Source organism: Crocodylus siamensis, chromosome 9 (genome assembly GCF_052110815.1).
Source record: "Crocodylus siamensis isolate JL-2025a chromosome 9, ASM5211081v1, whole genome shotgun sequence".
Lineage (NCBI taxonomy): Eukaryota > Metazoa > Chordata > Crocodylia > Crocodylidae > Crocodylus > Crocodylus siamensis.
This window is the reverse complement of record NC_143403.1, coordinates 48,708,379-48,735,435: the sequence shown is the minus strand read 5'-3', so window position 1 is coordinate 48,735,435 and position 27,057 is coordinate 48,708,379. Positions and strand designations below refer to the sequence as shown.

Sequence of the window (27,057 nt, the reverse complement as noted above, 5' to 3'; positions counted from 1 at the left end):
CAAGTTGAGATTTTGCCCATTGTACTCCAGCTTCAAAACCAAAATTTACAAGAGCCAGATGGCAGGTAGTCAGTACCTACACTAAAAGGCTCTGAGCCTTTCAATAGAAACACTAGATGCAGATTATGTATCATTCACCTCAGTGTTCTCTCAAACCATGGAAAACAAGTCCTTCTTTACTCATGACTTCAAAAGATATAATTTCCTGTAAGAGGTAGGCGAAATCATCCCTTTCCTTTACCCCAGCTGTAAGTTAGGGCTAGAGACATATCCACATATATGAATAGTGTGAAGACAGGTACAATTGTGAAGCCAATTTGAGTAGTTTGCCACAACACCCAAGCTGAAAATGCACTGGCTTAAAGAGCCTTGGTCAGTTTTACTGTCCTGCACTTTGTGTTACTGTTGAAGAGCAAGATAAAAGATTAACAAAAGTGCCTCTCAAAATCATGTTTCTTATTTTATTCACCACTTTATAGTATCTTTGCCTCTCAGTGCATGTACCAAAAAGTGACAACTTGTAAGTGAACTAGTTTCAATGGAGAATAACTCCTAATTTCTCCAGAGATCTCTCAGGCCACAATCACATCTAACCTCCACTTCTCCCAATTAACTCTGAATAGGCCTTGCAGCACATCCTGAAGGTCACCACGCAGAAGCAGTGTCTATGCAAGCTCTGGAATCATCGATCCCCCATTAAGAACTGCATTCTAGGCACAAATTGTGAAGAGTTTAGCTGCAGTGCTACAGTGCACTCAGTGCTGGAGATGCAGGGAATTGGAGCAGGGAAGGATGGGAGGGAAAGGGGATTACCAAAATAGAACTCAAAGCTGAAACTTTCAGATAAAACCAATGCTTTGAATCGCACCCCAAAAATTATGATTATTCCACTGGCTTCTAATCATCTCAATCTTTTGCTCCTGTTCCAAGAGTAAATTAGCAGTTACTTTCTATACTACTTGTTAATTGCTTAGTGGTATCTTAAGGATAACCCCATACAGAATATGTTGAAATAATTCAATGTGTGGAAGCAACCAGACATGGATCTCTGCAGCAACATCTCCATCTCCATAGGAAAGGGTGCAGTCTCCTTGCCCTATGCAGATAAAAGCAGGTCTTGGCTATTTTAGAAGTAAAAGAACACATCAAGGATCCTGGCAAGACGTATTAACCCGCAGAACTATGATTTCAGTGGAACTCACTTAGGCTCAATTACTTTGATTCAGACTCTTAAATAGTAACTTGCCACTGGCTTGCAGCCCAGCCTGCACTGCAGGCCACAGATCTCCACTTCCCTGGAGAACCAAAGATGCCTACTTACCACTGTCTCCAATCTCAGTCAACAATGGCAATAGGGAGGTGTGCTCCAGAGGTGATAGGCAGTGATTCCTCCATGATGGATTAGACAGGGGTGCCAGAGCGTGGCACACAAAGGCATTTTTCTTGGCATGTGTGCCTTGGGTCAGACAGCAGGGAAGGGGCTGGGGCTGCGCTGCCACAAGGATCAGGCCCCTCACAGCTCCCCAGTGTCTGCTCCTGGGGCACCAACATCCCTTGACAGGTGCCTCGCCCCCAGTCGCTATATTGGGACCAGAAGTCCTGCCCCCAGCCCCTGACCTTTGCCACTGGAAGTTCCTTTCCTTGCCCTGGAAGGACAAGTATCCACCCTTCTTTTGGGAGGAAGGGTGCTGCAATCTTGAAGCCAGAAAAAACCCAAATTATATACAAAAAATAAAACAGCTACTATAAAACTTTTATTTACAAATATTTTTGTACTAATTTATGTGTTTATAAAGTGTACCTAGAAGTGACTGCATAAAAGCTCAAAATACAGTCCTACTTTATGTTGGGTGTGGGCAATAAAGGGGTGTATGCGGCAGGGTATGATTGGGGAGTGTGTATGTGTGGTGGGGGACTGTGGGGTTATAGCACGTGGCAGAGAGAGATGAGCTGGGCTGCTGGCTCTATTGTGTGTGGCTGTACCAGACAGCATTCATGCCTATTTGCATCACGTGAGGCCGATTCCATGCCCAGGCTCTGCACTCCTGCTGCCCCAACCTGGATCCCTGCCCACCTGCATGGGCTCCGCGCCCACCCGCCACTGCCATTTCCCTGCATTCCCTCCCACACTTCCCATGTTGCTCCCTGTAGCCCCTGCTGCTTCTTGCACCACTCCCTGTAGCCCCTGCTGCTTCTTGCACCACTCCCTGTAGCCCCTGCCGCTGCCTGCACTGTTCCCAGGAGCCCCTGCTGCTCGCTGTGGCCCCTACCAGTTCCTGCACCACTATCTGCATCCTCCTTGCCACTCTGCTGCTCCCTGCAGCCACTTCCTTCTGCCCCCACACCTGCTGCTCCCCACAGCTCTGGCTCTACCCTGGCCTGGGAAGCACCATGGGGCTGTTCGCAGCCATTTCCCCTTTCCCTCCATCCAATCTTACCTTACTTTCCAGTTGGATTGGGGGAAAGTAGCTCCACGGTCATGCAGAGGCTTCTGGTTGGGGGCTGAGGGAGGGAAGTTGGAGGAGGAGTGGAGCTGGGCCAGCCTTGCTGCTCAGCAACAGGCTCCCTCTGGGTCCTGCTGCCACTGTCTGCCTGTCATCTTTGACAGCCAGTCAGGGGCAGATAAAAATTAATTTTCTAAAATTTTTAGAGGCCCTGCAGACTAGATAGAATGGGCTGGCAGTCTGGGTCCAGCCTGCAGGCTGTATTTTGCCCACCCCTGGCACAGAAGATCACATCAGCCTAGTATATCTACTGCACAAGTGCTTCTCTACTTACTCCATAAAACATGACTATCTTAAAAAAAGAAAAAAGGGAACACATCAGTAAGCTGTCAATGAACAGCTGGCTTCCACATGCCGGGAGCACTGCCAACCACTTCTGCTAGGCCCTGGCTGTTCATCTTCCTTAGAGCAATCATTTCCTCTCCTCCACCCACCATTTGTCGACTGGATTTGGAGCATGGAGGATGTCAACATCTTTAACTTTATCCGCGATGGGAACTGTCATGAAAAGGCAAATTTCTCTACTCATACTGCCTTTGGTTTTAAATAGGAAAGGTAGAGGTACAAGAGGGGCCTGTAAAGGTGTTTTGTTTGTAGTGTCTGAGCAATGTAACAGATTTCGATTAGGGCCCTCAAACTATTAAAAAATGTGATTGCAGTTAGTTGTGTGATTAAAAAATTAGTTGCAATTAATTACAATTTTAAAAATCACACAGCTAAAAGCTCAAAATTATGCAGAGAAATTCTCAGTTATGCAAAATTATGCAGGTACTTTATATGGTGGGGGGGGGGGAGAGGTGTATGGAGTTTGGAGCCTGGGGAGTGGGGTTCCTGCATACCCTGGCAGGATGTGAGGTACTGTGGGTAAGGAGTGAGGGCTTAGGGGTGCTGTGGCTTGGGAGTAAGGGACAGATACACACACATACAGACATCACCCAGCAGGTAAATCTGTGTGGGGGCAAAGGGGTGTGGGGGAGGAAAAGGGCAACAAGGGCAGAGGCAGGGGAAGGGGCTGGTGTGAATGCAGCCCCAGGGCCCAGGTGGCTCAATCCAGGGGGGTGGGGTGGGGGGGGCATATGCCCCCCAGATCTGTGTGCGGTGGAGGCAGGCTGCTGCTGGAGGCTGGGGCTCTGCATCCCTCTACCTTGGGAATTGTATGCTGGCTGTGCCATGTCCCCTGCTTTCTCTGTGACAGAAGACATAGTATGGCATCATGTGGCTCCTGGGGCAAAGGCAGCAGGGCACAGAGCCCCAGCTGATAGCTGCAGCATTGCCTCCAAGCTGTGCACACATCTGGGGGGGCATTTGCCTCTCATACCTCCCCTGGGGTACATGCAGTGGGAGCCCCCCTGAACTGCTGGACAAGCTGCCCATGGTTCTGTCCCACGACTCACCCCGGTGCCCCACGCCCCCTCTCTCACTGTGGGGGGTCTCAATCTGCACCCCCCCACACGCCTCTTCCCCTTCACTGATCTGCCTGCTGGGTGCTGCTCCACACGCCCTGAGCTGTGTTCCCAGCTGCCTGCAAGCTGCAGCTGCATGTCTGTGTGCACCTCTCCCCACTGCTGCAGCTGCCTGGAGCCTGCACCTAGGCTACCCTGTGGTATGCTGCACTGCCACGCTGCCCCAAGGGGCAGCCTCAAGGTGGCAGTAACAGTGATGAAGCAGAGCCCAGGCACCAGCTCCAAAATCATGTGTGCAATTAACATGTTAAAAAAATTAACTTGAACAATGATTAATGCATTAATCACGCAAGTTAACTGTGATTAATTGACAGCTCTAATTTGGATGATACTAAAAGTTCAGAGAATGTATTACAGAACAATGAAGACTTTCTCACGTACTCAAGGATACCAAAGATTAGCTGACTGCTTGAAGCACAATGAATTGATTTGCCATTCAGAAAGTATAAGGAAGACTGAAATAAATCTTTAACCCCAAGAACTTTCAGCATAAGCACCCTAAATGGAACTGCAGCTAGACTACTGCATAACTGGGTTGGTCTTACTATATTACAAATAACATCTAAATGTGCAAATTGAACAGTTCCAATTGAAATATTTCCTCACCAAGACTGTGATTTGTTTTAAAACACATTCCAAACTGTTCAGGATGAATATAAAAGTTACTGCAGGATAAAAAAATGCCATATCACATTATCAAAACTAAAGTACAGTCATTCATACTAAAGAAGAAGAAGATTCAAAGCAGAAATCAGTGCAAGAGACTTCTGCGCAGATTTCAGAGAGGGAGCAAAAGGTTTATTTGCCAATTTCTTAATTTGAGTCTGTTACAAAAATTAAATTAAAAGATTAGCATTTTAGTCAGGCAGGCAATACTCCCTGTATCATCAAAAATTCTTTGAAAAATGAAGATTTAAAAAAAAAAAATGCAACTTGGACAAGACCTCAAAATAAATGCTACTTCCGTAAGGAATGAAACAGGTATGTGAACACCAACAACAGCACTGCAGCAGTCACATACACTAAGTGCTTGCATGACAAACACTAAAAGCTGCTGAGATTGTGACTTAGTATGTAATGTCTATACAGCTTTGTCAGGGAAATATCAGCTCTCACTAGGCTTATAACCCCTCTGATTACAGGATATAGAATTAAGGACCAAATATAGCCTACAGTTCCAAACTGGGGGTTAGTAACCATGCTAGGCTGATGATGTTTCACCTGGTCACATTCTTCCTCCAAAGACAGAGGATCCTAGTTTTTCATTTACACAGAACAGCAGGGCATCCATATGGCAGCTGTAAGTTCTGTGGCTCTTACTTCTTTCTGCCCCCTCTTTCTTTGAGTGCCAAGTGAATTACAGAGCCACTTGTCATGTTGTAGTAAGCCAAAGAGTTGGAGTCTTTGATGAAGATGCCCTGAAAGAGACAACAGAAAGTCTTAATACTCCCCAAAAGCCAAATCTAGCATTCTGGATCCTGTACTCACTAAACATGGGCAATCATGCAGTTCACTGCAAAATGCATGAAGAATCCAAGAAGATTCATAATGTACAGAGCACAAATCTCAGCATCTCAGAGAGCCGGCAGTGGAGAAGCATGATAAGCCAGGTTTTAATACCGTTATTATCAATGGCACAATGTACAACACTTCTATATTACTACACCCAGAGTGCAAATGACAACTGTAATGGAAGATATCCAAGTATGTTTACTCAAAGAAAGTTTTTTTCAAATGCTTATAATCTTTGTCAAACTGTTTCATGCTGAAGTTTAACAGACCTCATAGCTCTGTCCAGAGCTGAGTTTCTGGGCACTTTAGGGCAACGTTCATTGTTTTATATATCTAGATTGTGCGCGTGTAGGAACACGCTTTTGCCATTATAAACAAACAAATGACCAAACATCAAACAAACTCTTCAAACAACTCTATAGCCTCAAGAAAATGCTAAAATTTGACAGCAAGACATGTTCCTTTTGCTGTTCTGGTGAAGGTTTATTTGGACTTGGGAGAGTTATAACAGCTTTAAGAACTCTACAGCATGAATGGACATTATGGGCACGTCTAGACAAGCACAGACGTTTATTTCCCCAGGGACAATTAGCAGTGGTACACCCTGTGCCACTGCTGCTTGCCTCCAGGGAACACCTGTGCCACGTATGTTCTAGCAGATTATCCTGGGTGGGGCAGGGAAGGCTGGGGCTAGCAACTGTGCTGGCCTCAGCAGCCTTACCTGGGTTCCTGGGGAGCTTCTGGGGCTGCAGCCACAGCAGGAAGCCTGGCCAGGAGACAGAGCATGGCTCCAGCCAGTCAGGCTCCAGCTTTGGGTGCCATGGGCTACTGACACATGCACCAACTCACTTTGTTTCAGCATGGGTTTTTTTTACCCCAAGATATCCCCCCTCCCTCCTGCCCGCCCTCCCCCCCGCATTCTGCAATGCAGCAGGGCGGGGAATGCCTGCTCATGAGGTATGTGGTGCTGCAGATGGGTCTGCAGTGCCACATACCACACGTCAATGCTCAGCTGGATGTGGCCTACGGTTTTAAGTACCAAGGTTTTCTGTGGGGAAAAAAAGTAAGTCATTTCAACATTTTGGTGTTCTACAGACAAATAAATGATTTACGTGGGTTTTTTAAATAAGAAAAACTCAATAATTCAACCTGCATGAAGTCACTGGAGTACAGATCATGAATGCTCTGTGCATTCCTTTGCATTGTATACTTAATGTGGCAAGGCTCTGAAGGAGTGTTTGCCTGGATAAGCAAAGGACACTAGTACACTTGGACAACAAAGAAGTCCCAAACCAGCCTTTCGTTAAGTTATACCAGCATAATTTCAGAGAAAGCCTGCTGGCTTCAGTAGATTTACACTTGAACTGTCTACGTGGCACTTGGCTCTGCTCTAACCAGCAAGTGCACTTAATGAGGTATGACCCTCCATGGAAATAACATGTAATGATATAATTAAAGACTATATTGAAATGCATACAAACAAAAGACTGAGTAAGACTGTTCTCTCTCACCAAGTGTACTGCAACTTTAAAAAAAAAAGGTGTGCAAGCAGCAGGGCACCAACTGAAGAGTTAACATAGCCAACAAACTCACCTCATATTGTAGCTTCTGTTTCCCTGCAGGCATACCTGTTGCTTCATGGATCTTAACCTTTATAACAGAGACCTGGAAACAAGCAAAAAGAGCTCAAACTCTCCAGCACACAGGGCATGTCAGTGGGTGGTAAACTTCTGTCTACTTCCAGCAACACAATGGAGTTAAGACTAGAAGACCACTTACCTGATCTGAGAGTGGGAGGGTGAACACCAGCACTTGGCCATTCAGCTTCCATTCTGTCTTGTCCTGCATGTTGGGAACCTGAACTTTGACTGTGACTGGTCCCTAAAAAAAGACATACACAATGAGCAACAAACAGCAAGAAGGAATTCAATTAGACTTTAACCTCCAATTCACCCTCAACGTGGACAGTCCTTCCATTTAAAGGAGACTGATATGGTTTAGTACATGTTTGCTATCTCTGTGTTTGCATATCTCCAAGTAAAAGTTCCTCAACATCCTTTACCTTTCCTTAATAATCATTATCTGACTACTGCTTCTCTTCACTTTAGGGAAGCAATCTCCTTTTGGTCTTTTAAAGTTGCACACACCCTCTTCTTTCCTGACAGATTTAAAATAACTCCTATTGATGTGGGCATGGTGACAAGAAAAAACTAATTTATTCACATGCATTACCTCCTCATGAGTCAGTTACACATGCCAGCTACTTTCCATATGTGAGCCTGAAGATTTATAACAAAGAGCAACTGGACAACTTAGATGCTATTCAAAATATACAAAATCATAGAAAAAGAGGGCTTTGTATCACCCAACCTAAATTTAACCCTCATTGCCAGTGAAGACTAATACTTTTTGTCCTGATCCCTTTGGACAGAGAGAAGAGTATTGATCTCCTAACAACCCTCCATATACCTGAAGACTTATAAAATCCCCCCAGCAGTCTTCTCTTCTCCACTAAATAGCTCTAGCTCTTCCAACCTTCTCTTGTAAGTCATGTTTCCTAGACCTCTAATAATTTTTGTTACTCTTCAATAGACTCTTTCCAATTCACCCATAATGTTTTGAAGTGTGGTGCCCAAAACGTGGCAAACTCCAGGTGAGGCCTAACCAGTGATGAAATGGAAGGATCACTTCCCCTTGGGGGCTGGGATGGCATGGGTGCCGAGGCACAGGTTGGAAGTTTGAGGCCATAGCAGAAACGCTCATGGGGCAGCTCTGTCAGATTCCAGTGAATCTGTGAATTCTGCTGAATACCTTGTTGGGAGGGAGGGCAGGAAGGATTACTTCCCTTGACTTTCAAGTGATGCTCCTATTTAAAACAACCAGGTAGGCCACTTGCTTTCTTTCTTTTCTTTCTGCACTGCTAACACACTGTCATATTTAGCTTGAGGTTCACTATACCACATGGACAACTTTCCACAGTACTGCAGTCTGGCCAGTCATTTCCCTATTTACATCTATGCATCTATCCATCCTAAATGCAGCAATTTATACTTGTCCTTATTAAATTTCACCTGATTTACTCCAAACCATTTCTATAAGGTTATTTTGAATCCTACTCTTATTGCCAATAAGTCTGCTACCTATTCAGCATGATGCCATTGGCAAACATGCTAAAATATGAATTCAATTCCATCTTCCAGTCATTAAATTGTTAAACAGTATCAGATCCAGAACAGACCTGGGGGAACCCCACTTGATACTTCTTCGCAGTTTCAAGTCAACCCTTTGATTCCTATTCACAGAACACTCACCTTAAACAGTTTCATTTAAAATTATTTTCTTTGCTTACTTATGAGAACGTCATGGGAGATGGTATCAAAAGCCTTGCTAAAGTCAAGGCAGACTGCATCCACTGCTCTTCCTCATCCACTAAGCCTGTGACTTTGTCATACCTTGTTCCTACGCAGAAACTCCTCCTCTGGCATCAGGCTGTCTTCCGTTTTCAGTTTCTTTGACACAGGTTCATCATCCATAGGTGGTGGTGGGTGAGGAGGCATTGGTGCTGGCGAAGGTACTGGAGCCACGGGAGGGGCTGGGACAAACGCTGAAAAAGGATGGAATTATCTTCAAACCAGTTTTGATACACATATACACCCACCCACTCAATATGCAGTGACTGTTCCCTGAGCATACATTATTTCAGTTTCTGTGCTAGGTGACCAGCAGTGGTCATTAAAAGACAAAAAGGGACTTCTAATCATAACAGGCAGATGTATGGTGTCACTAAAGATCTTCATATGAATACATGTATGGAAGAGGTCCAGGGGCAACCAATAAACAGCACAAGATACTCTTGTGGCTCACAGGGGAATTTAAGTGCTCTCAGCCTTGTGTACACTGTCAAAAAGAGGACAAATCTCAATGTACAAACAGCACAAAGTTGATTTTACTACTGTGGCTTTCAAACCGAAGTATTACTTTCTGGTAAAACAAAACAGAAACCATCATTATTCACTTGCCAACAACTCATCTTATAGTACTGAACATCAAACTGGCAATAAGATAGGAAGTGCCATCCAGGACATTTGGGTTTATCCTACTTTTTATGCAAGAAACACAGAATTTTTAAGTTTCACCTAGACAGGTCACCAGCAGACAGCAGCTGGGACATTCAGATAAGCATCTTCCCAGAAAGGTGGCAAGGCTAACAATCTCGCACACATTTAACATGACAGCAAAGTTGAAAGTTGAACCCCAAAGCCATGTTAAACAAAAGTCAGTCTATGTAATTAATGTACATTATTAGAAGTCACTAACCTGTTGGTACTATCATAGGAGGTGGGCGAGGGGACATGAGGGGAGGAGCAGATGGTGGCATCGGGACAACATTGATGCGTGGAGTATGTATTATCGGTGGCATAGGGGTAGCGATGACAGAGCCTGGAGGTAAACGGACCACAGAAGTCATAGGGGGACGAGGCATGACAGGAACTGCAGAAACAACTGTGGCACGGACAGGTGGCATCTAGAAAGAAGAGAGATTTTTATTACAGTAGGCAACTCTGCAGACTCAGAAATTCATTCTCTCATGCTCTTGACAACTGTAAAATCCCATACATTTAGAATCTCTTTGGAGGAACAAAAGCCGGGAGACTGAGATACGTGGACTTCCAGTTGCCACTCCTGTTCCATGACCCAAAGCTCACTAGGAAGTTGGTTTTAAGTATCAGTAAAGACATCAGTAGTAACTCGTACACTTTCCACTCCAGGAGCAACTCAGGGGCCACAGTGCAACACAGACAGACACAGAAAATCTCTTAACAGAACCATGCAACCTGCCAACCTGATAAAATTAAGACAAATTCAGTGGGGAAAACAAAATGAGATGTCCAAGAAATGTTCACACCCAATGCAGATGACTAATTTTACTTCAAAGTATGGGTTTTGCCCTTTAATCTAGGGTGCCTTCCTTTCCAACAGAAAGCCTTTTCTTGGCTCGATACTTCAGTGTCACATTTTCTTCCCTTCTGAGCTGTCATTGTTAATTTCTTCTCTACTCAGCTTGAGGTCATCCCTTTCCAAAACCTCTATAGCCAGATAATACTAAATTTATGTTCAATTTCTAATATCTTCTAATTTGTTTCTGTGGTTAATTTTATGGTTTAAAACCAATTTGGGAGATAAAAAACTCTTAACTTGTTCAACATCTGTTTCCACCCAGCACCCTACAATGACTGTCAGCTGTAACAAAGCCTAGTTCTATTTAAGTATCACAACAATGTGCATCTCTAGAAATAAGACTGCTTACTGAGGGAGGGCGGGGCACAGAAGTGATTGGTTGAGCATTAACTGGGGGATTTGAAGCAGATGACAGTGGTGGAGGCTGGGGCATTTCATTGGGTTTGCTGGGTCCGATCTTCTCCTTGCTGTCATCTTCTGGCACCAACCCCTTGGCCTTATGGATAGCTTCAATCTGCTCTTGCAGGGTGATATTGGCCTGAGCAGCCTGCTGTGTACGGGCCATGCTGCCAGAGTGGCCATCCCAAGTCACCTGGGTCAGAAAGAAAACAGAATATATATCAAACTGTTAGATAAATCAGGTTTTCAGTTTTACAGCAGGAACAAACAAGTCTATGAAGACTCCCATTGCTGAAAATTCAGAACAGCAGGAGAATTTAAAGTAGGCTTTTCACTCTACCTTTTCCTCTGGCTTCTGGATCTCCTCTTCTCCAATCTTTTTACCAATAGCAGTTTCTTCCACACCAAAGATATCGGTACGGCGCTCTGCCAGCTGTTTCAAGCTACTTTCAATATCCAAGCCTTCAGAAAGGGAGAAACAGAGAAAGGAAGGAGTTAAAAGGCATATTTTCTCATATGATGAACCAAGATGACAACCTAGCCTTGTTAATTCCTTTCAATCCATTTTGTGCTGAAGAGTCCAGCTAAACTGCTAGCAAAAGCCTGAATTTAAAGTAGGTGGTGGCTGGGCAACAGCTCGTTATAATATTAAACTTTTTTTGTAAAGTTAACTACACTGGATGACTGTCTATTCCAGAATAATCACAATACATATGCTAACTAGCACAGTATAAAGAATGGCATTTAAAAATATTTTAAAATTATGTCCCTACTTATAATGGCTAGTTAATTAATGAGACAAGGCAGGAACTGGGTTTTAAATGAAAAAAATGGAGATCTGCAAGAGGCCCCAAGCTGACCTGGGGCATAAACCTCATCGTCACTCTGCTTTTCACGAATAGACCGATCCCTCTGCTCCAACCAGCGAGGATCCAGAAGCCCAATTCGCATGTGTTCCTGCATTTTACTGGCAGGAATTTTCTCTCCAGTGATGGGGGAAACAAGATACTCATCTGGGGCTGGTGCAGGTGGTAAAGGCTTGGAAGCTAGAAGAAGAAAACCATAGTGTTAAGTATATCACCCCTTTGCACATTTTAGTAACAATTGTTTGTTTGACTGTTCTGTGACTAAGGAAGCCGTTCACTGTCATTGCTCTGGTTTACCTTTTGGATCATAGTCCTTCCGCACAATGACTTGATCAGGAGTGGGGGGAAGAGGTGGTGGCATTGGAGTTTCTGGAGGAGGTGGAACTTTTTGACTCTCGTCTTCATCATCTGAGCCCTTAAGTTAGAAGAGGCGCATAAAATTATCAGCTTCAGTGATCAAATATCCTCCAACACAGACTATAGAGCAATAGCACTGTTTTGTTCTATAGAATTTCCTGTGCACCAAACAAACTGAGATCATGCTACCAGTAATGCTTCTGACCCTAGACAACTTGTTTGGGACAGCTTTGTGGAATACGGACATTACAGAAATGAAGAGGTTTCTCTGTTTACATACCTCCTTTCCTTATTTTTCATGTGTTGATATAGTTACTTCACCTAAGGCCACTGGAAGTATCTTACAATACTGGGTGTGTAATGGGACCCAATGTCATACACATAAATGGAAACCGCATCAGTAATAAATTACAACCTGCAACTAAGCAGTGACCCCTATGCATCTTCAGGGATTTTAGTGATAACTCAAAGGTGAAGTGAGCCTTGGTGTTGCTTTCAGTTAGCAAGGGGAGCAGGGAGTTTGATTATTGCCCAAAGGAATCTAGCACTCCACACTTTGCTAAATTATGGCAGCTCTGATCTCCAGCTCTGGCATCAGAGGACTACATTTAACCACTGTCCTTGGTCCTTGTTAGCAGCCTGGTAACACCTAATATCTGAAGTGTTTCTGGCAGCGTTCCCTCTAAGCTGTGTGGTGTGTGGCCGCGCACAGCTACGCATGCCACACAGCTCAGAGGGAACGCTGGTTTCTGGAAGTGTCAAAATTACCTGCTTTGTTGGACAAAGCCCAAGAGACACCTGCCCGCTTTGTCAGGTGAAGCCCAAGAGAAACCTGAAATCCATTTTACCCTATACCAGGCGTGGGAAAAATGGTTCAAGCCATTCTATCCCACCTGCGGGGGTTCTAAAAGTTTAGAAAATACTTATCTGCTTCTGGCTGCCTGTCAAACACAACAGGAGACAGGGGCAGCAGAACCCAGGGGAAGCTGGCAGCAGGACAGAGCAGCCCAGCCCTGCCCCACCCCCAGCCATTTCCCTGCCTTCCTACCCCAGCACCACCTGGCTCCCGTTGCATCGTTGGACCAGGAAGTAGGGGCCCGCACCCGTACATTGGTGCGGGTCTGGATGCAGGGAGCGACTGCGTATGTGCGCATGTGTGTCTGCGTGTGCATATGTGTATAGGGAAGAACTGTGTGTGTGCAAGGAGGGACTGTGTGGGGTGTGTGTGTGTGGAGGTATGTGTGTGTAGGGAGGGACGGGGAATGTGTGTAGGGAAGGATGGGGGGGGGTGTAGGGCAAGTCTGACACACACCTTACCATACACATGCACCCCACCTACCCTTGCACTGCCATACACACAGTGCCCCCACACCCACACACACCCCAGCCACCCTAAACCCCACCAAACCCCATGCCCACCTGCACACCACATGCTCCCTCCCCCCATACCCACACACATATCCACCCCCAGATGCACCCACACCCTCCCCCACCAAGCCTATACCCCCCCACAGATTAAGACTTCATTTTAAGGCATTATATACAATCAAGCCTCTGTGTACACTATACAAACACATGTAAACCAAGACAAAAATATTTTGATATCAAATTAATGAAAAGGTTTAAGTGTTCACATTTTAGAATATAATTTGGTATTTTTATGGGTCCAAGATAGCAAACACCTTGCTAAAAGGAGCATTTCCAGGGGCAAGGGGAGGGACTTTCGGTGGCAGAGGTCAGGGGGCGGGACTTCCAATCACAATATGATGACCAGGGGGCAGGGCACTTCTTAAAGGGCTACCTGTGCAGCCCTCGACAGCTCGCCAAACCTTGGTAAGTGACCCTCCACCCAAAATAACTGCCCACCTCTGCCCTACACTTTTTATTGTATGCACACCCGTATGTAGTCCCACCAAGTCCTGGGACCTTTTATTGAATCCCATCCTTGCCAGGTTCTCCATCTATGAAACCAGGAAGGAGGTGCTAGTGGAGGGGAACTCAGGTGACTGTGGGGCTGTTTTTCTTTCATCCAACTGTGCACTTATCTGGACAGTTTCACTGGGCAGCATCCACAGCATTCTTAGATGCTAAATTTGAGGGGCAGGGAACACTAACCCGTGTTCCCTGCTCAATGTTCCCCCTGGGAATCCTAGTTTTTAACCTGCACTCCCATTCCTGTTTTTTCATATTTTGTGCCAAGGATTAAACACAGTTAGGGAATTACTGTCTTCCCTCCAAACACTGAGGGGGCTTGTAGTTTTTCTGGTGGGCCTATAACAGTGATCAACAACCAGGATGTTACAGCACCCTAGGATGACTAAAGATCCTTTTAGAGGTGGTAAGGCACGCCATGGAATGTTAGCACTTTTTGGTATGAAAATGTAATTCAGAGGATAAACTCAACAAGTTCACATAAGAATCCTTAGTTAAAAAACAACAACAAAAAACCTCTGACCTGTCGTGGTGTGCATTCTATGCAACAGAAAAATTGCTGCATTGTTTTTTCATAGTATAAAAGAGTAAAAACTTAGAGCTGCATTTTCTGAGAAGTGCCTTGAGCCAAAAAAAAAGATTGAGAAACACACTCACCATGCCTGCATAACAAACAGACCAGAAACCTGTTATCATTCAAATGATAGCATTCATTCTTGAAATTCTCACAGAAATTGTATTACTATGGAGACCTCTTCACTTATTCAGTGTAAGAGGGTAGTCAAGAAAACAGGTAAGATCAAGATTTAATTCTGACCTGTGGAAAACAGCTCATTTAAAATCTAAGCCAGCAGCTCTCAACCCAAATGGGGGTTGTGGGGGCAATACCAGCGGTGCTGCACAGAAAGGATGAAAGGATGAGCTATGCCACATGCCAGGAGCTTCCCTGCCTCGGTGCCACCATATTCCACTCCCAGCAGCGGGGCGCAGAAAAAGGTTGAGAACCACCGATTTAGGCACTGAGGGCATGAACGATGCATGCCCCTGGATGCCACAGTGACTGCTCACAGGCGGCAGCAGCGTTGACAGTGGGGACATGGTGGTGGTAAGCGGGGACCGCCTCCAGGCAGCCATGTTGGCAGAGGGCGGCAAGCAGGAACCACCTACAGCTGTGTTTGCAGCAAAGGGGGGAGCAGCAACTGCCCACAGAAGCAGATGGTCGCCAATCTTGGGGGGGGGAGGGGGGGACCACATGCCCCACTGTGCCCCCTTACACGTTGCCTATGACTGAGGGATTCTATTTGTTGACAGCTTAAAGTACCCATGAACCACAATCAAATTCTATAAAATTAAAGTAATTGTGATCATTCACACTAGCTAGTTACCTCATCCATATCCTGCACTTGTGTATCTTGGTCTAGTTGGGCTGGAGTCTCATCTGTCTTTTCCTGCTTTTCATCTTCTTCATCTGACTCCACTTCCATTTCCACTTCTTCACTTTCACCAAATTTTTCATAGCGCTCCTGGATCAGGATGCGTGCACCAAGTTCCTCTGGAGTAGTGGGAGGGGGGAAGTTCCCTGCAAAGTGGTTAAAAACACATACACAACATAATCACCACCGAGGAGGATTCTTTATCACTTATTAATTGTTCAATATGCAGATACAGATGCTAACGGATTCTTTATCACTTATTAATTGTTCAATATGCAGATACAGATGCTAACCTGTTCCCTAAAGAAACTATTCCCAAAAGTATTTAAAAAGGAAAAAAGACAGAGAACAGGACTGATAAAAACAATGAACATAAAGATATGATAGCAGGTTTAAAGTGAACATATCCGTAACAATCACTACGTGGCATTAATGAAGCCCCTGAGTTCAGGGATATTTGTTTTCATTGGAACAACTGACAACAATATAAGCTCCTAAATAAAAACAAAATGACTTTTCTTGTGAGAGCACTGGTGACATCATTAACTATGCAAGAAAAAGGACCCCAACTCTTACCTGTAAAAAGCCTTTTGACTCATCTTAAGATACATACTTGCTTCTACTCTACACAGTAAAGGAAAAATTTCAATTAAGCATTTTACTGTAATGCTCAAAAGGTAAGTGTAATCCCCACTAAACAGATGGAGAGCCAGATTCCTGAAGGAATTGTCACTTATCTTTCATACCTTGTTCATTGGGCTGGAAGTCTACTGTTTCCACCACTACGAAGTCATGCCAATCAATCTGGGCATAGGCTACACGCTCCTTTTCTTTCTCCTCCTCCTCCTTCTTCCTCTCTCGCTCCTGGAACTTGGCCCACTCTACTCTGTAATACACCTGCACAAGTGGACATAGAGAACCAAGTCATGGAAGTGGAAAGTGTGTCACAACATAAAGACAGAACACACTAGGAACCCCCAAACCAAGGACACTTTCATATGCTCCTCTCCATCCCTACCAGTATCAGCCACAGCCAGACCTGTGTCCTGGTGAGTAAAAGGGACAGGGGGAGTTCTAATTTTCCATGTTTAAAAAAAACTGAAATCAAAGGGGCTAAGGGATAGCCAGTACGGGTTTGTTGCGCGTAGGTCTTGTTTGACCAATCTCATTTCCTTCTATGACCAGGTGACCTATCACCTGGACGAGGGAGAAGAGATTGATGTCATATATCTTGACTTCAAAAAAGCTTTTGATCTGGTATCCCATGATCACCTCTTGGCCAAACTGCCCAGTTGTGGCCGTCGCTCCACCGCGATCCGCTGGCTGGGAAATTGGCTTCGTGGTCGGACCCAGAGGGTTGTAATTGATGGCAGTCACTCATCGTGGTGCCCTGTGACCAGTGGGGTCCCTCAAGGCTCTGTCCTGGGACCCATGCTGTTCAACATCTTCATTAATGATGTGGACATCAGAGTTAGGAGTGGACTGGCCAAGTTCGCCGATGACACCAAACTTTGGGGCAAAGCATCCACGCCAGAAGATAGGCGGGTGATCCAGGCTGACCTGGACAAACTCAGCAAATTTGAGAACCTCATGGTGTTTAACACCGAAAAATGCAAGGTTCTCCGCCTTGGGAGGAAAAACCTGCAGCATCCTTATAGGCTCGGCAGTGCTACGTTGGTTAGCACTACAGAAGAAAGAGACTTGGGGGTCATCATTGACCACAAGATGAACGAGCCTGCAATGCGATGCTGCGGCTAGTAAAGCGACCAAAACGCTGGCTTGCATCCATAGATGCTTCTCGAGCAAATCCCAGGACGTCATTCTCCCCTTGTACTCGGCCTTGGTGAGGCCGCAGCTGGAGTACTGCGTCCAGTTTTGGGCTCCACAATTCAAAAAGGATGTGGAGAAGCTTGAGAGAGTCCAGAGGAGAGCCACGCGCATCATCAGAGGTCAGAAAAACAGATCTTACGATGACAGGCTGAAAGCCATGGGACTCTTTAGCCTGGAAAAGCATAGGCTCAGGGGTGATCTGATGGCCACCTATAAGTTTATCAAGGGTGACCACCAGGATCTGGGGGAACGTTTGTTCACCAGAGCGCCCCAAGGGATGACGAGGTCGAACTGTCACAAACTCCTGCAAGACCGTTTCAGGCTGGACATAAGGAAGAATTTCTTTACTGTCCGAGCCCCCAAGGTCTGGAACAGTCTGCCAGCGGAGGTGGTTCAAGCACCTACATTGAACACCTTCAAGAGTAAATTGGATGCTTATCTTGCTGCGATCCTATGACCCCAGCTGACTTCCTGCCCTTTGGGCAGGGGGCTGGACTCTATGATCTCCCGAGGTCCCTTCCAGCCCTAATGTCTATGAAATCTATGAAATCTGTGAAATGCCAAAATATATAGGTACTTAGAATTAATGACTGAGGCACTGTTAGGCTTCCAAATTGCTTGAAAACTATAAATATATCAATATTGTGTTCAACTATATATAGTAGCATTTCATTTTAATTTGTGGAAAAATGAGGATTTGGAGAATTTTCAGGGTTTTCTCCACCCCCAAATCAGAGAATTTGTGATTTTTAAAACAGAGAAAACCAGGATCCTTGCTTATTACTATATAGTTTTATAGAATCAGTCATTCTAAGATTTTAATTCTAAACCATAATTATGCATACAGGCTTTCCCTCCCCCACTGGCTATCAGAATCAGGTCTACTTCAGTTCACATTGCCTGTATGCATGCATATCCGTTATGCAGCTAGATTGCTACTTTATTGTAGTAAAGCAAGTAAAGCACAAAGTACCAATATCACAGAGTTATTTAACATGACTCCATATGACCTTTTGATTTTCCTCACTTTATTTGGCTGCAACTTATTAGAATCATCAGTTATTACAATTACGAGAGCTCTGCTAAGTACAGTTCTACTAAGTGATGAACACTGACACACTGATATAACCAAGCAGCTACGTAGGCATACAAAAATCAACTGAAATGTCAAAATAGTGGGTCTGATCCTGCAGTGATTAGACAAAACTCACAGTGATGTCGAAGACTGTTTGCTATTGCATACGTTCAGCTATATATGTAAAGGCAACGTGAATATTATTGAGAATTCTAAGGGTCATGCCTCAAATACTGGCAAAAATTCACAAGTTCCAAAGAACTTTTATCATTAAACAAAGTCACTTGCCAACTACTAAAGTAGTTGCTCTAGGGAAAAAAAGCAGGATTTAAAAAGATGAGGTACTATCTATTAAGAGTAGCGGTGCACTGATACAGATTTTTGTGGCCGATACCAATAGCCGATTTTTAAGGAGGCAAATTGGCTAATACCAATCCGATTTCCAATACCCAGCCTGGCAGCATGGAGAGCTACCTCCAGCTGGTAAGTCTGGTGTGGTGAAAGGGAAAGGGGGAGGGAAGTGCAGAGGGGGGCAGATCAAGATGGCCACAGTGAGGGAGGTTGCGGGCCAAGCACTGCCCAGCCAGGGTACCACCCATCCAGGGAGGGTGGCTCCCGCCACTTGACCGGGAGCAGGGGCATGTGCCCCCAGATCTGTGTGGGGCAGGGCCTGCAGCCACAAGTTCACCATAGACCCTTCCCAGCACAGCCCTGCCCCGCCAGGAAGAGCTTGGTGCAGCTCTAGCCTACCCCACGCAGATCTGGTGGGTACATGCGCCCCCTCCCAGCCCCAGTGGAAGCTGCCAGATGAGCCACTGGACCAGCAGCTGACCAAGCAGCGCACTGGATGAGCAGCACACAGCTGCTTCCACCTCTGGATGAGCTGCAGCTCCATGCCGTGCCCATCCCACCCTGGCTGAGCTGCCCTTGCCCCAGCCCTACACCCTCTCTCAGCACAGGTGCCTTGATCTTCCCCCCTCCCAGCCCCTTCCACCACACCAGACTTACCAGCTGGAGGCAGCTTTCCATGCCGATGGGCTGTGCTCCTCGCCACCTGTACTGCACTTTAACTGTGTGCATGCATGGGCCATTTATCAGTCAAATTATCAGCCTGATATGGCCAACTTCTGATACATTAAGTTTTCTTTGTATCAGTACCCAATGCTCAGTGCATCTCTAATTAAGTTTCTAGAAGTAAATATGCCAAGGAGGTGATATCAAGATGTCAAGACTGTAAGCTCTTTGGGAAGGAAAAATGTGTAACTCTGAAATTTTACAGTGCACTGTGTAAGTGAATGTGCAGGCCAGTTTATTTTCACCATGTTTGAAAGTCTATTTAAAATTTCCAGCGGCTCTGTGCCACTGATGTGTCAACACTGCCTGTGCTGAACTCTGCTGCCAGTTAGACTTGTTGTAATAAACCAAGCAAGTCTCAACACCATGCATTTCTGTAAGTGCAGTACAGGCATATCTTTACTTCTCCTACTCAAAGTCACTGTTAATTATTTCTGGTTTTGAGCTCATCACCTCTAAATAACTCAGACTAGAACTTAAATGTTGAAGTAGTTGTAGAAATTATCAACAAGTTACCTGATCCAAGACTTCTTTGGGATTTTCAGCTTCCTTCTTAAGTTTGATAAGTAAGCCTTTAGGTGGAATCAAGATCTGAAATACATTTTTCAGGAGATCACCAGTGACTGTCATACATAATAGTTTACAATTAAGTGACCTGTCCTTAGCACAAGTTATCCTGTTACTACAGTGGCAAAAATATTTCTTATTAATGGATTATCTTAAGCTAAATTCCATTTCTCTTCTTACTTCCCTGATTTTAACTATTACCAATACTTGGGCATGAGACGCTGGCTCACTCCCATTTCATCCTCTTCCTTACTTTTATCTTTATCACAGTAGTGCTTGATGCTCCCAACTCAGGGTTATACTAGACAGTACACATTTTTCCAAAAGAGTCCCAAAACACATATTCATGCCCTCTACCCAAAAAAAGGTATTTAAAAAGTGGTCATCTGTTTTATGTCTTTTTAGTCTGGCTATTATTTCCTATAGCTCAGTCCTTGAAATCACTTTTGCAGCCAAATCATTCAGTGTGACACATGAGACACTACCCCAAGGGAGAAGTCCTCAACATACCTTGGTGTACTGTTCAACCAATTTAGTGAAATAGTTAAAAAGACTATGCTGCGGTCGCAGGAAGTCAAACTGATAGTTCCTCTGTTCTTTCTGCATCAGCTGAGTTAAGAACTGTCGGCCATTCCGAGCTACAAACTGTGCAGTCAACTTCACCACATCCAAGTCAAAGGCAGAAATGGAGGGAGGATCAGCAATGAACTCAAATTCTGGAGGTGGCTCCTTTGGGACAACCGTTTCCTGGATCACCTGAGCTTGCACCTACAGAAGAGAAAAATGACAGCTCAATAATCAAGCTGGAAAAAAAACCCCTATTACTGAGTCCTCCTTAGTAATGCTTGGGAAAGCTGATTCCCCTATGGTTTTTTTATTAATGGAAAAAGTTTTGAAAAATACCCATAGGGCCATAACTGCAAGGAAGGCAAAGGTAACACTGCATAATATGGCTCACTGTAGGACAGGTCTACTGAAGTGGATAAAAAGTTACTCGGGCAACAAAGAAAGTTGGGAACAGAGGTGAGAATTAGCTATACTCTCCTAATATGGACACTACTACAGAAAATTTGATCGCTTACTAACTGAAGAAGGCAAGTTCAGCTTGTGGCCACTTCCCATTTAATTTATGCCTGACCTAGATTAAGATTAATCAGCAGCCTTCTGTACTCCATACTGTGAGATTAGTCAATATAACAGGAGAAGAGACTCTTGGAATAACTCCCTTGGAACATACATACATGCAACAAGCCCCACTACACTCCTTGCAGAGTTCAGACAAGGAGGCTGAAAGAGACTATATCAGAACAGAGGAACCGATTCCCTATAAGCCAACCTTTGAAAAACAGCAAAAATGAACAGTTTACCTTCTGAGGAAGCTGTTGCTGGGTACTTTGCTGCTGTTGCATGACCTTGGGAACAGCAGCTGAGGGCTCCTGTGCCTTCCCCTCCTTGAACTCACTAACTTTGTGCCGGTAGTATGCATGGTAGGGATCATTAGGATTCAAGAAATTAAACTTTGGGTTGTTTATTTCATTCTGGCGAATTCGAGCTTCAAACTCTGGACCATTTCTAGAAGTGGAGAAAAAGATTAATTTAGCAAAGAAGGGATTCAACTGTTAACTCATCAGTTATTAAAAGCTATGTCTATGCACAAAGTTCCCCTCAGAATAGAACACTTATTTGCCTAGGAACATAGTGTGATTTCTGAAAAAAATGCAAATAAATCATAATCAATACAGCAGTCAACCGCTGACCCACACAATTTTTACATGCAGGCATTTGGACCACCTGTTTTAATTTCAGCACCATATTGACAATATATTTTATGATGGTTAAAATCCTACATCCCTAATTGTTTGCATTACTCAAATTTGGCTCTATGCCACAGAGTTATATACTGCTTACTGGCTAAGAGGAAAGTTTATGGATTAATGATTGACCATGCAGGTATTGCTACATCATAAGGTGCATGCACAAGCACTAAAGAGGAAAGTGTTCAGAGCACAGCAGTTGTATACCATATTTAACCAAATGCAAGATGACTTTGAATTTAAGATGACCACCCCCCGGTAATTAGATTCCATATACAGAAAATTTAAAAAGATTGTATCACTGGAAATGATAACATCTAACATATTAAAGGGTCATCTTAAATTTGTCTCCCCTCCACTGCTACAGTAGGTAAAGTGCCAGCAGGGGGCCAGGCATCCTCCTTGTCTTCTCCCTATCATCCCTCCCTACTTGCTTCCCCAGCAGCCTACCTACATCCCCCACACCCTATGGTATCTGAAACCCCTGAGACCTGCCTCTCAACAGCCCCTGCCCCACCCCATCCTTACTGTCAAACACAGCTCTAGCTCCATTCCCTCCTAGGAGGGAAGGGGTAGAGGCTGCAGTGGCAGGTGAAGATAGGGGGGAGGGGAGCATGCGGCAGCTGTGGCTCTGACCCTGGCTCCCATCTGGGCTTGGGGCTGGAGTCAAAGCTGCATCTGCTGCCTGCCCCTCCATAATCAAATCTAAAATAAAGGACCCCCCCATCCCCATGCTGAATGGGGGGGGACACACAAAGCCTCCTCTTGGATTTGCAAAAATTTTTCTTCCCTGTTTACATCAAAATATCACAACCTAAACAATTCTCAAGTGTGACATTTATACACTCCACAGCATACTCAATCATGCTTAAAGGTAAATTACAACTGAATACTGCAGCAAGAGTATTTTCAAGTATCTTTAGATCACATTTTAACTTTTTAAACTTGATATTCAACACCACCCCCAAAATACTGAATGTCTGCTACTAGACTTTTATTAGTAGATGTTTTGGTTGGGGAATCCAGGAAAAAGATGACAATGTTGAGATGGAAATACAAAGCGCCCGAGCGAGGGACTAACAATCCAGGGTGGGGGAGAGGAGTGGAACGCAACTAGGTTACATATCATACAATGTTAATTCATACAGACTGAATCAGTACAAGGCCGCATACTCACACTCCAACAATAAAAAGGTGAGAACAGTAAAAATCTTTGTTATCTGGCATTTAAGTAATCAGAAATTCTATTAACCATAATTTCTGGTCAGCCAGCTAGATGCGAGGTGGGGGGAGGCGGAGTTCATACACAGCAGCTGCCGCCACTCCCTTGTGCAGTTTCTGCTTTCCCCAACATTATCTGAAAAATCCTACTGGGTTTATTTCAGATAACCAGAATTTTTAAATAACCAGCAATCACCTCACCCCAGGGATGCCAGATAACAAAGATTTTACTATAGTTTGGTTCTTGACATTTTATAACTTACTATTCGGTTTTGATTATCACTATACTTTCATTTAATTTAAAATTTCATGGGGTAGAAATACATCACATTTGGATTGGTTCCAGATCAAAACCTGGGAGTGGCATAGCCCTGGACACATGTAGTTTTTGTCCTTGGACTAATTCAACTAGCCCCTATTATCCAAGAGAAAAAATGTTATATTGGATACTTCACAGAAACCTGAAGTGGGACAATAGGCTTTTATGCCAGTAGGACCCTAGGATAAAAGGGTTATCCAACATCTGCTTTTATGCACCAAATCACTAGTTTCTCTTTTTTGTTCTCTTGGCAGGTACTCCATTTTTCTTACTTTCAGATTATATCTTTTGACAGTTAAGTAGAACCTTGCTTTTTTCCCCTACCACCATCCTTCTAGCAAAGATCAGTAAGTAGCTTTTTCACCTGAACTGGAAATTTAATTATTATTTTACAAGACTGCTCCAATTATCCCCATCCACCTGATGATGATGATGAACATGAAGACCGTCTCCAGTTTGTAGGTCTATGTAGGCATCATCACTTCTAAGGGTGTGATAATCCCAAGAAACAGTCTAATGTAGTAGCATTTACCTGGCTACGAAGCTGGCAGTCTTATCAACAATATTCCTGACCTCCGGCGGAGGGTAAATAATTCCCACAACAGGTTTGGCTGGTGCTGCTTCTTCTTTTGGCTCCTCTTCTGGCTGTAAGAACAAAACAGGAGGGTGTTTGGTTTTTGTTTTGTTTTGTTTTCTGTTTTTGGTTTGTGTTTGTTTTTTTTGTTTGTTTTTTTTTAGTGTTACTATGCTGCCTGCTCTTTTAACCAAAGAAGTTGTCACACCGTGCATCATGTTCACGTGAAGATGGGAGAAGGAAGCTTATACTTTGCTATTGAACCTGCAATTAGCCTACATCAGTCACATACCAGATCAGCACCAATAAGAGGAAAATTAACATTACTGGCAATCAGCTTTTTTTGGGCTGGCGTTGCTGATGTCACTAATAAATGCTGCGTCCATGTGTGCAGCCACAGCATGCACGTGGCCAGGAATGCAGCCTGGAAAGCACCGTCCAGCTGGTAAGTCGGTGGGGGGGGGGGGAGAGGGAGGTAAAAGTGGTGGAAGGAGGGGCAGACCAACGTCCCCACAGTGAGGGAGGGATTGGGGCACGGGAAGGCTCTGCCCAGCCAGGATGGTACAATGCAAACCCTGGGGCCGGAAACAGGAAGAAGCTATGGGCAGCTTGTCTGGCAGGCGAAGGGACAGGGCATGAGGGGATGTGCAGCTCCCTGCCACTGCACACACCCCAGGGGAGGCATGGGGAGCATGTGCCCCCCAAACGTGTGTGGCACAGGCGGGCTGCCTGCTGTTGGCTTGGGGCCAGGGACTGTGTCGGCCTCTTTCCAGGGGGAGCAGGGGGAGGCTGGGCTAGGGCTGTGTTCAGGGTGGACGGTGCTGGGAAGGGGTGGCTATAAGCCCACCCCATAGCCACAATGACTCAACAATCATCACCCCTCCCCATAGACTATTGCTTGAATACTCCAAAACCAGCATTTCCTTTTTGGACACCATGATCAATATCCAAGATGGTAAAATTCAAATCACCATGTATAAGAAACCCACAGACCAACATACATATCTACACAGAACCAGCAATCACCCTAAACACACCAAGAAAGCTACAATATACAGCCAAGCTCTTCAATACCACTGAATTTCAAGTGAGAAAAATACCTGTGACCACTACCTCCCAAATCTCAAAAGGTCCATCAACCAACAAGGACATTCCTCCAGAGAGATGGATTGAACTTTTGAAAAATATCCAGATACCACGTGATGGTTTGCTGCAGTACAAAAAGAAAATCCACACAAACCTCACACCATTACCTGGCATACAACCCTTCCCTGGAACTTGCATGGAAAATCCTAACACAACTGCAACCTATTCTAGAAGACCCCTCTCTGAAACAGATCTTTCCAGACCCACCCATCCTAGCATTGAAACAAGCACCAAACCTTGCTAACCTCATCACCAGAAGCAAACTCCCTGCAGCTCAAACCACACTGAATGGATCCAGACCATGCCACAACAAGAAATGCAAAACCTGCCAACATATCTCCTCCACCCCCACAATAACTACACCCCACAACAAAACCATCACCATTCCTAGATCTTATATCTGCACTTCCAGAAATGTTATGCATCTCATCCAAGTGCACCAGATGCCCTGATGGAAAATATGTAAGAGAAACCAAACTGTGTACCAGAATTAACTGAAAATCTATCAAAGACAAGAATACCCAACTACTTGTGAGGGCACACTTCTCACAGGAAGAATCACTCCCTCTCCCATCTCTCAGTTCTAATCCTCAAAGGGAACTTACAAAACACCTTCCATAGATGAGCCTGTGAACTTTGCTTCATAAATCTACTGGATACAAAAAATCATGGACTCAATATACACTGGATTTATGACACATTACAACCTGCCTGACATCTGATTCACCAGGTACTTTGCTTGACCTTACCTCTTATATTCTTCTTTTCCCACACTTTTTCTCCCCTCCCCTTCTTTTCTGCCTGTTGTCTCCCTGATTTCCTACTATTTCCTTCTTCATTGAGAGCCTCTTTCTTACCTTGTATTATTCTCTGTAATATTTCCCTTTGGCCTTTTCTTCCCTGCTTTCTTCCCATCCCTCCCCTGCTTTACCTGTTGTTTCTCCTTTCTACCTATTTACATTTTTGCTACACCCTCTCACACTTTGAGTTTCTCTCATTCCCGTTTTCCTGATCTCCAACTATTGTCTCTCTGACAGCCTCTTTTTCACCTTGTAGTCTATATCACTTTAATGTCCCCCTTTAGCCTTCTTCCCTTGCTCTCTTCCCCCCCTTTCTAATTTCTACCTATTTACATTCTCACTGACATCCTGCCACACTTTTAGCTTCTCTCATTTCTTCAGGTCTCTACACCTGAAGAAGGGTGACTGTGCCTGAAAGCTTGCTAAGAACTTTGCTCCAGCTACTCAGTTGGTCTAATAAAAGAGATCTCATCTACTCAAGGAACCTTGCCTGCCTATGTCCTTAGACTGACACGGCTATCACCAGCATCCCTAGTTAATATGCAATTATTCGTCATGACCCATCTCACACAGGCATCGCGCCCCGTTTCTGTGAGCAGCTGCACTTCAGTGGCTTGGGATCTCCACGTGTACCATGCAGCTTCGAGGCAACAACTCTGTGCTCTGCACTGGAACAGACGTCTAGTGAACTGATCATAGTCAGAATTTGACAGAATCAAAACTAGAACACAAATCTTATTAATCCCACGGCTGTTGCTAAAAGCCTGGCCCCAGCAAAAATGCGTTAAAAAAACCCCTATAAACAGGCGTGGGAGAGGGCTGGAGGCAGGGACGAGGGGGCTCAGCCCAGGATGTAAGAGCTCTCAGGGCTCAGGCCTCTTGCGAGCCAGCGATGCCCCCTTCGGCGAAACGTTCCCCTTCCTCTACTCCCGCTGCATGCTGGGAGCGCCCCCGAGTGCCGCGGACTCCCTGGGGAGGCCCAGGCCCCGCCTCGCGCCGGTACCTGTTTGCCCTCTGGGGGCGTGGGCTGCGCCGGCGGAAGGGCCTGCACGGGTCCGGCCGGCATGGTGCCTCCTTAGGGCCCCACCGGGCCTTGCCTGGTCCCGAGAAGCGCGGACACAACTCCGCACACCCAAGCCCGCACCGCCGCGCACAAGATGGCGGCAGCCCCGAAGGATGCGCACGCAGCCCAACCAGCGCAGGAAATGCGCA

General features: G+C 45.0%; 1 protein-coding gene across 1 annotated transcript; it reads right to left on the bottom strand.

Annotated features, from left to right (window-relative positions):
* Positions 1-1,734: 1,734 nt before the first annotated feature.
* On the bottom strand, positions 1,735-27,030 carry SF3A1 (splicing factor 3a subunit 1). The gene is made up of 16 exons (XM_090063636.1): positions 26,849-27,030; positions 23,858-23,970; positions 21,339-21,543; positions 20,482-20,739; positions 19,921-19,995; positions 16,172-16,322; positions 15,378-15,571; positions 12,001-12,118; positions 11,698-11,883; positions 11,178-11,299; positions 10,788-11,030; positions 9,797-10,004; positions 8,932-9,083; positions 7,259-7,360; positions 7,073-7,144; positions 1,735-5,385 (listed from the first exon to the last, which is right to left on the bottom strand). The coding sequence occupies exons 1-16, from the start codon at positions 26,909-26,911 to the stop codon at positions 5,284-5,286; spliced, it is 2,364 nt and encodes a 787-aa protein (XP_089919762.1). The 5' UTR covers positions 26,912-27,030; the 3' UTR covers positions 1,735-5,283.
* Between the last annotated feature and the right edge of the window lie 27 nt (positions 27,031-27,057).

Coding starts and splice junctions, on each gene's coding strand:
- SF3A1 (XM_090063636.1), bottom strand. CDS start 26,911: ATGCCGGCCGGACCCGTGCAGGCCCTTCCGCCGGCGCAGCCCACGCCC. Junction 20,740..21,338: donor AGCAACAGCTTCCTCAGAAG/GTAAACTGTTCA, acceptor TCTCTTCTGTAG/GTGCAAGCTCAGGTGATCCA. Junction 7,145..7,258: donor CCCTCCCACTCTCAGATCAG/GTAAGTGGTCTT, acceptor GCTTGTTTCCAG/GTCTCTGTTATAAAGGTTAA.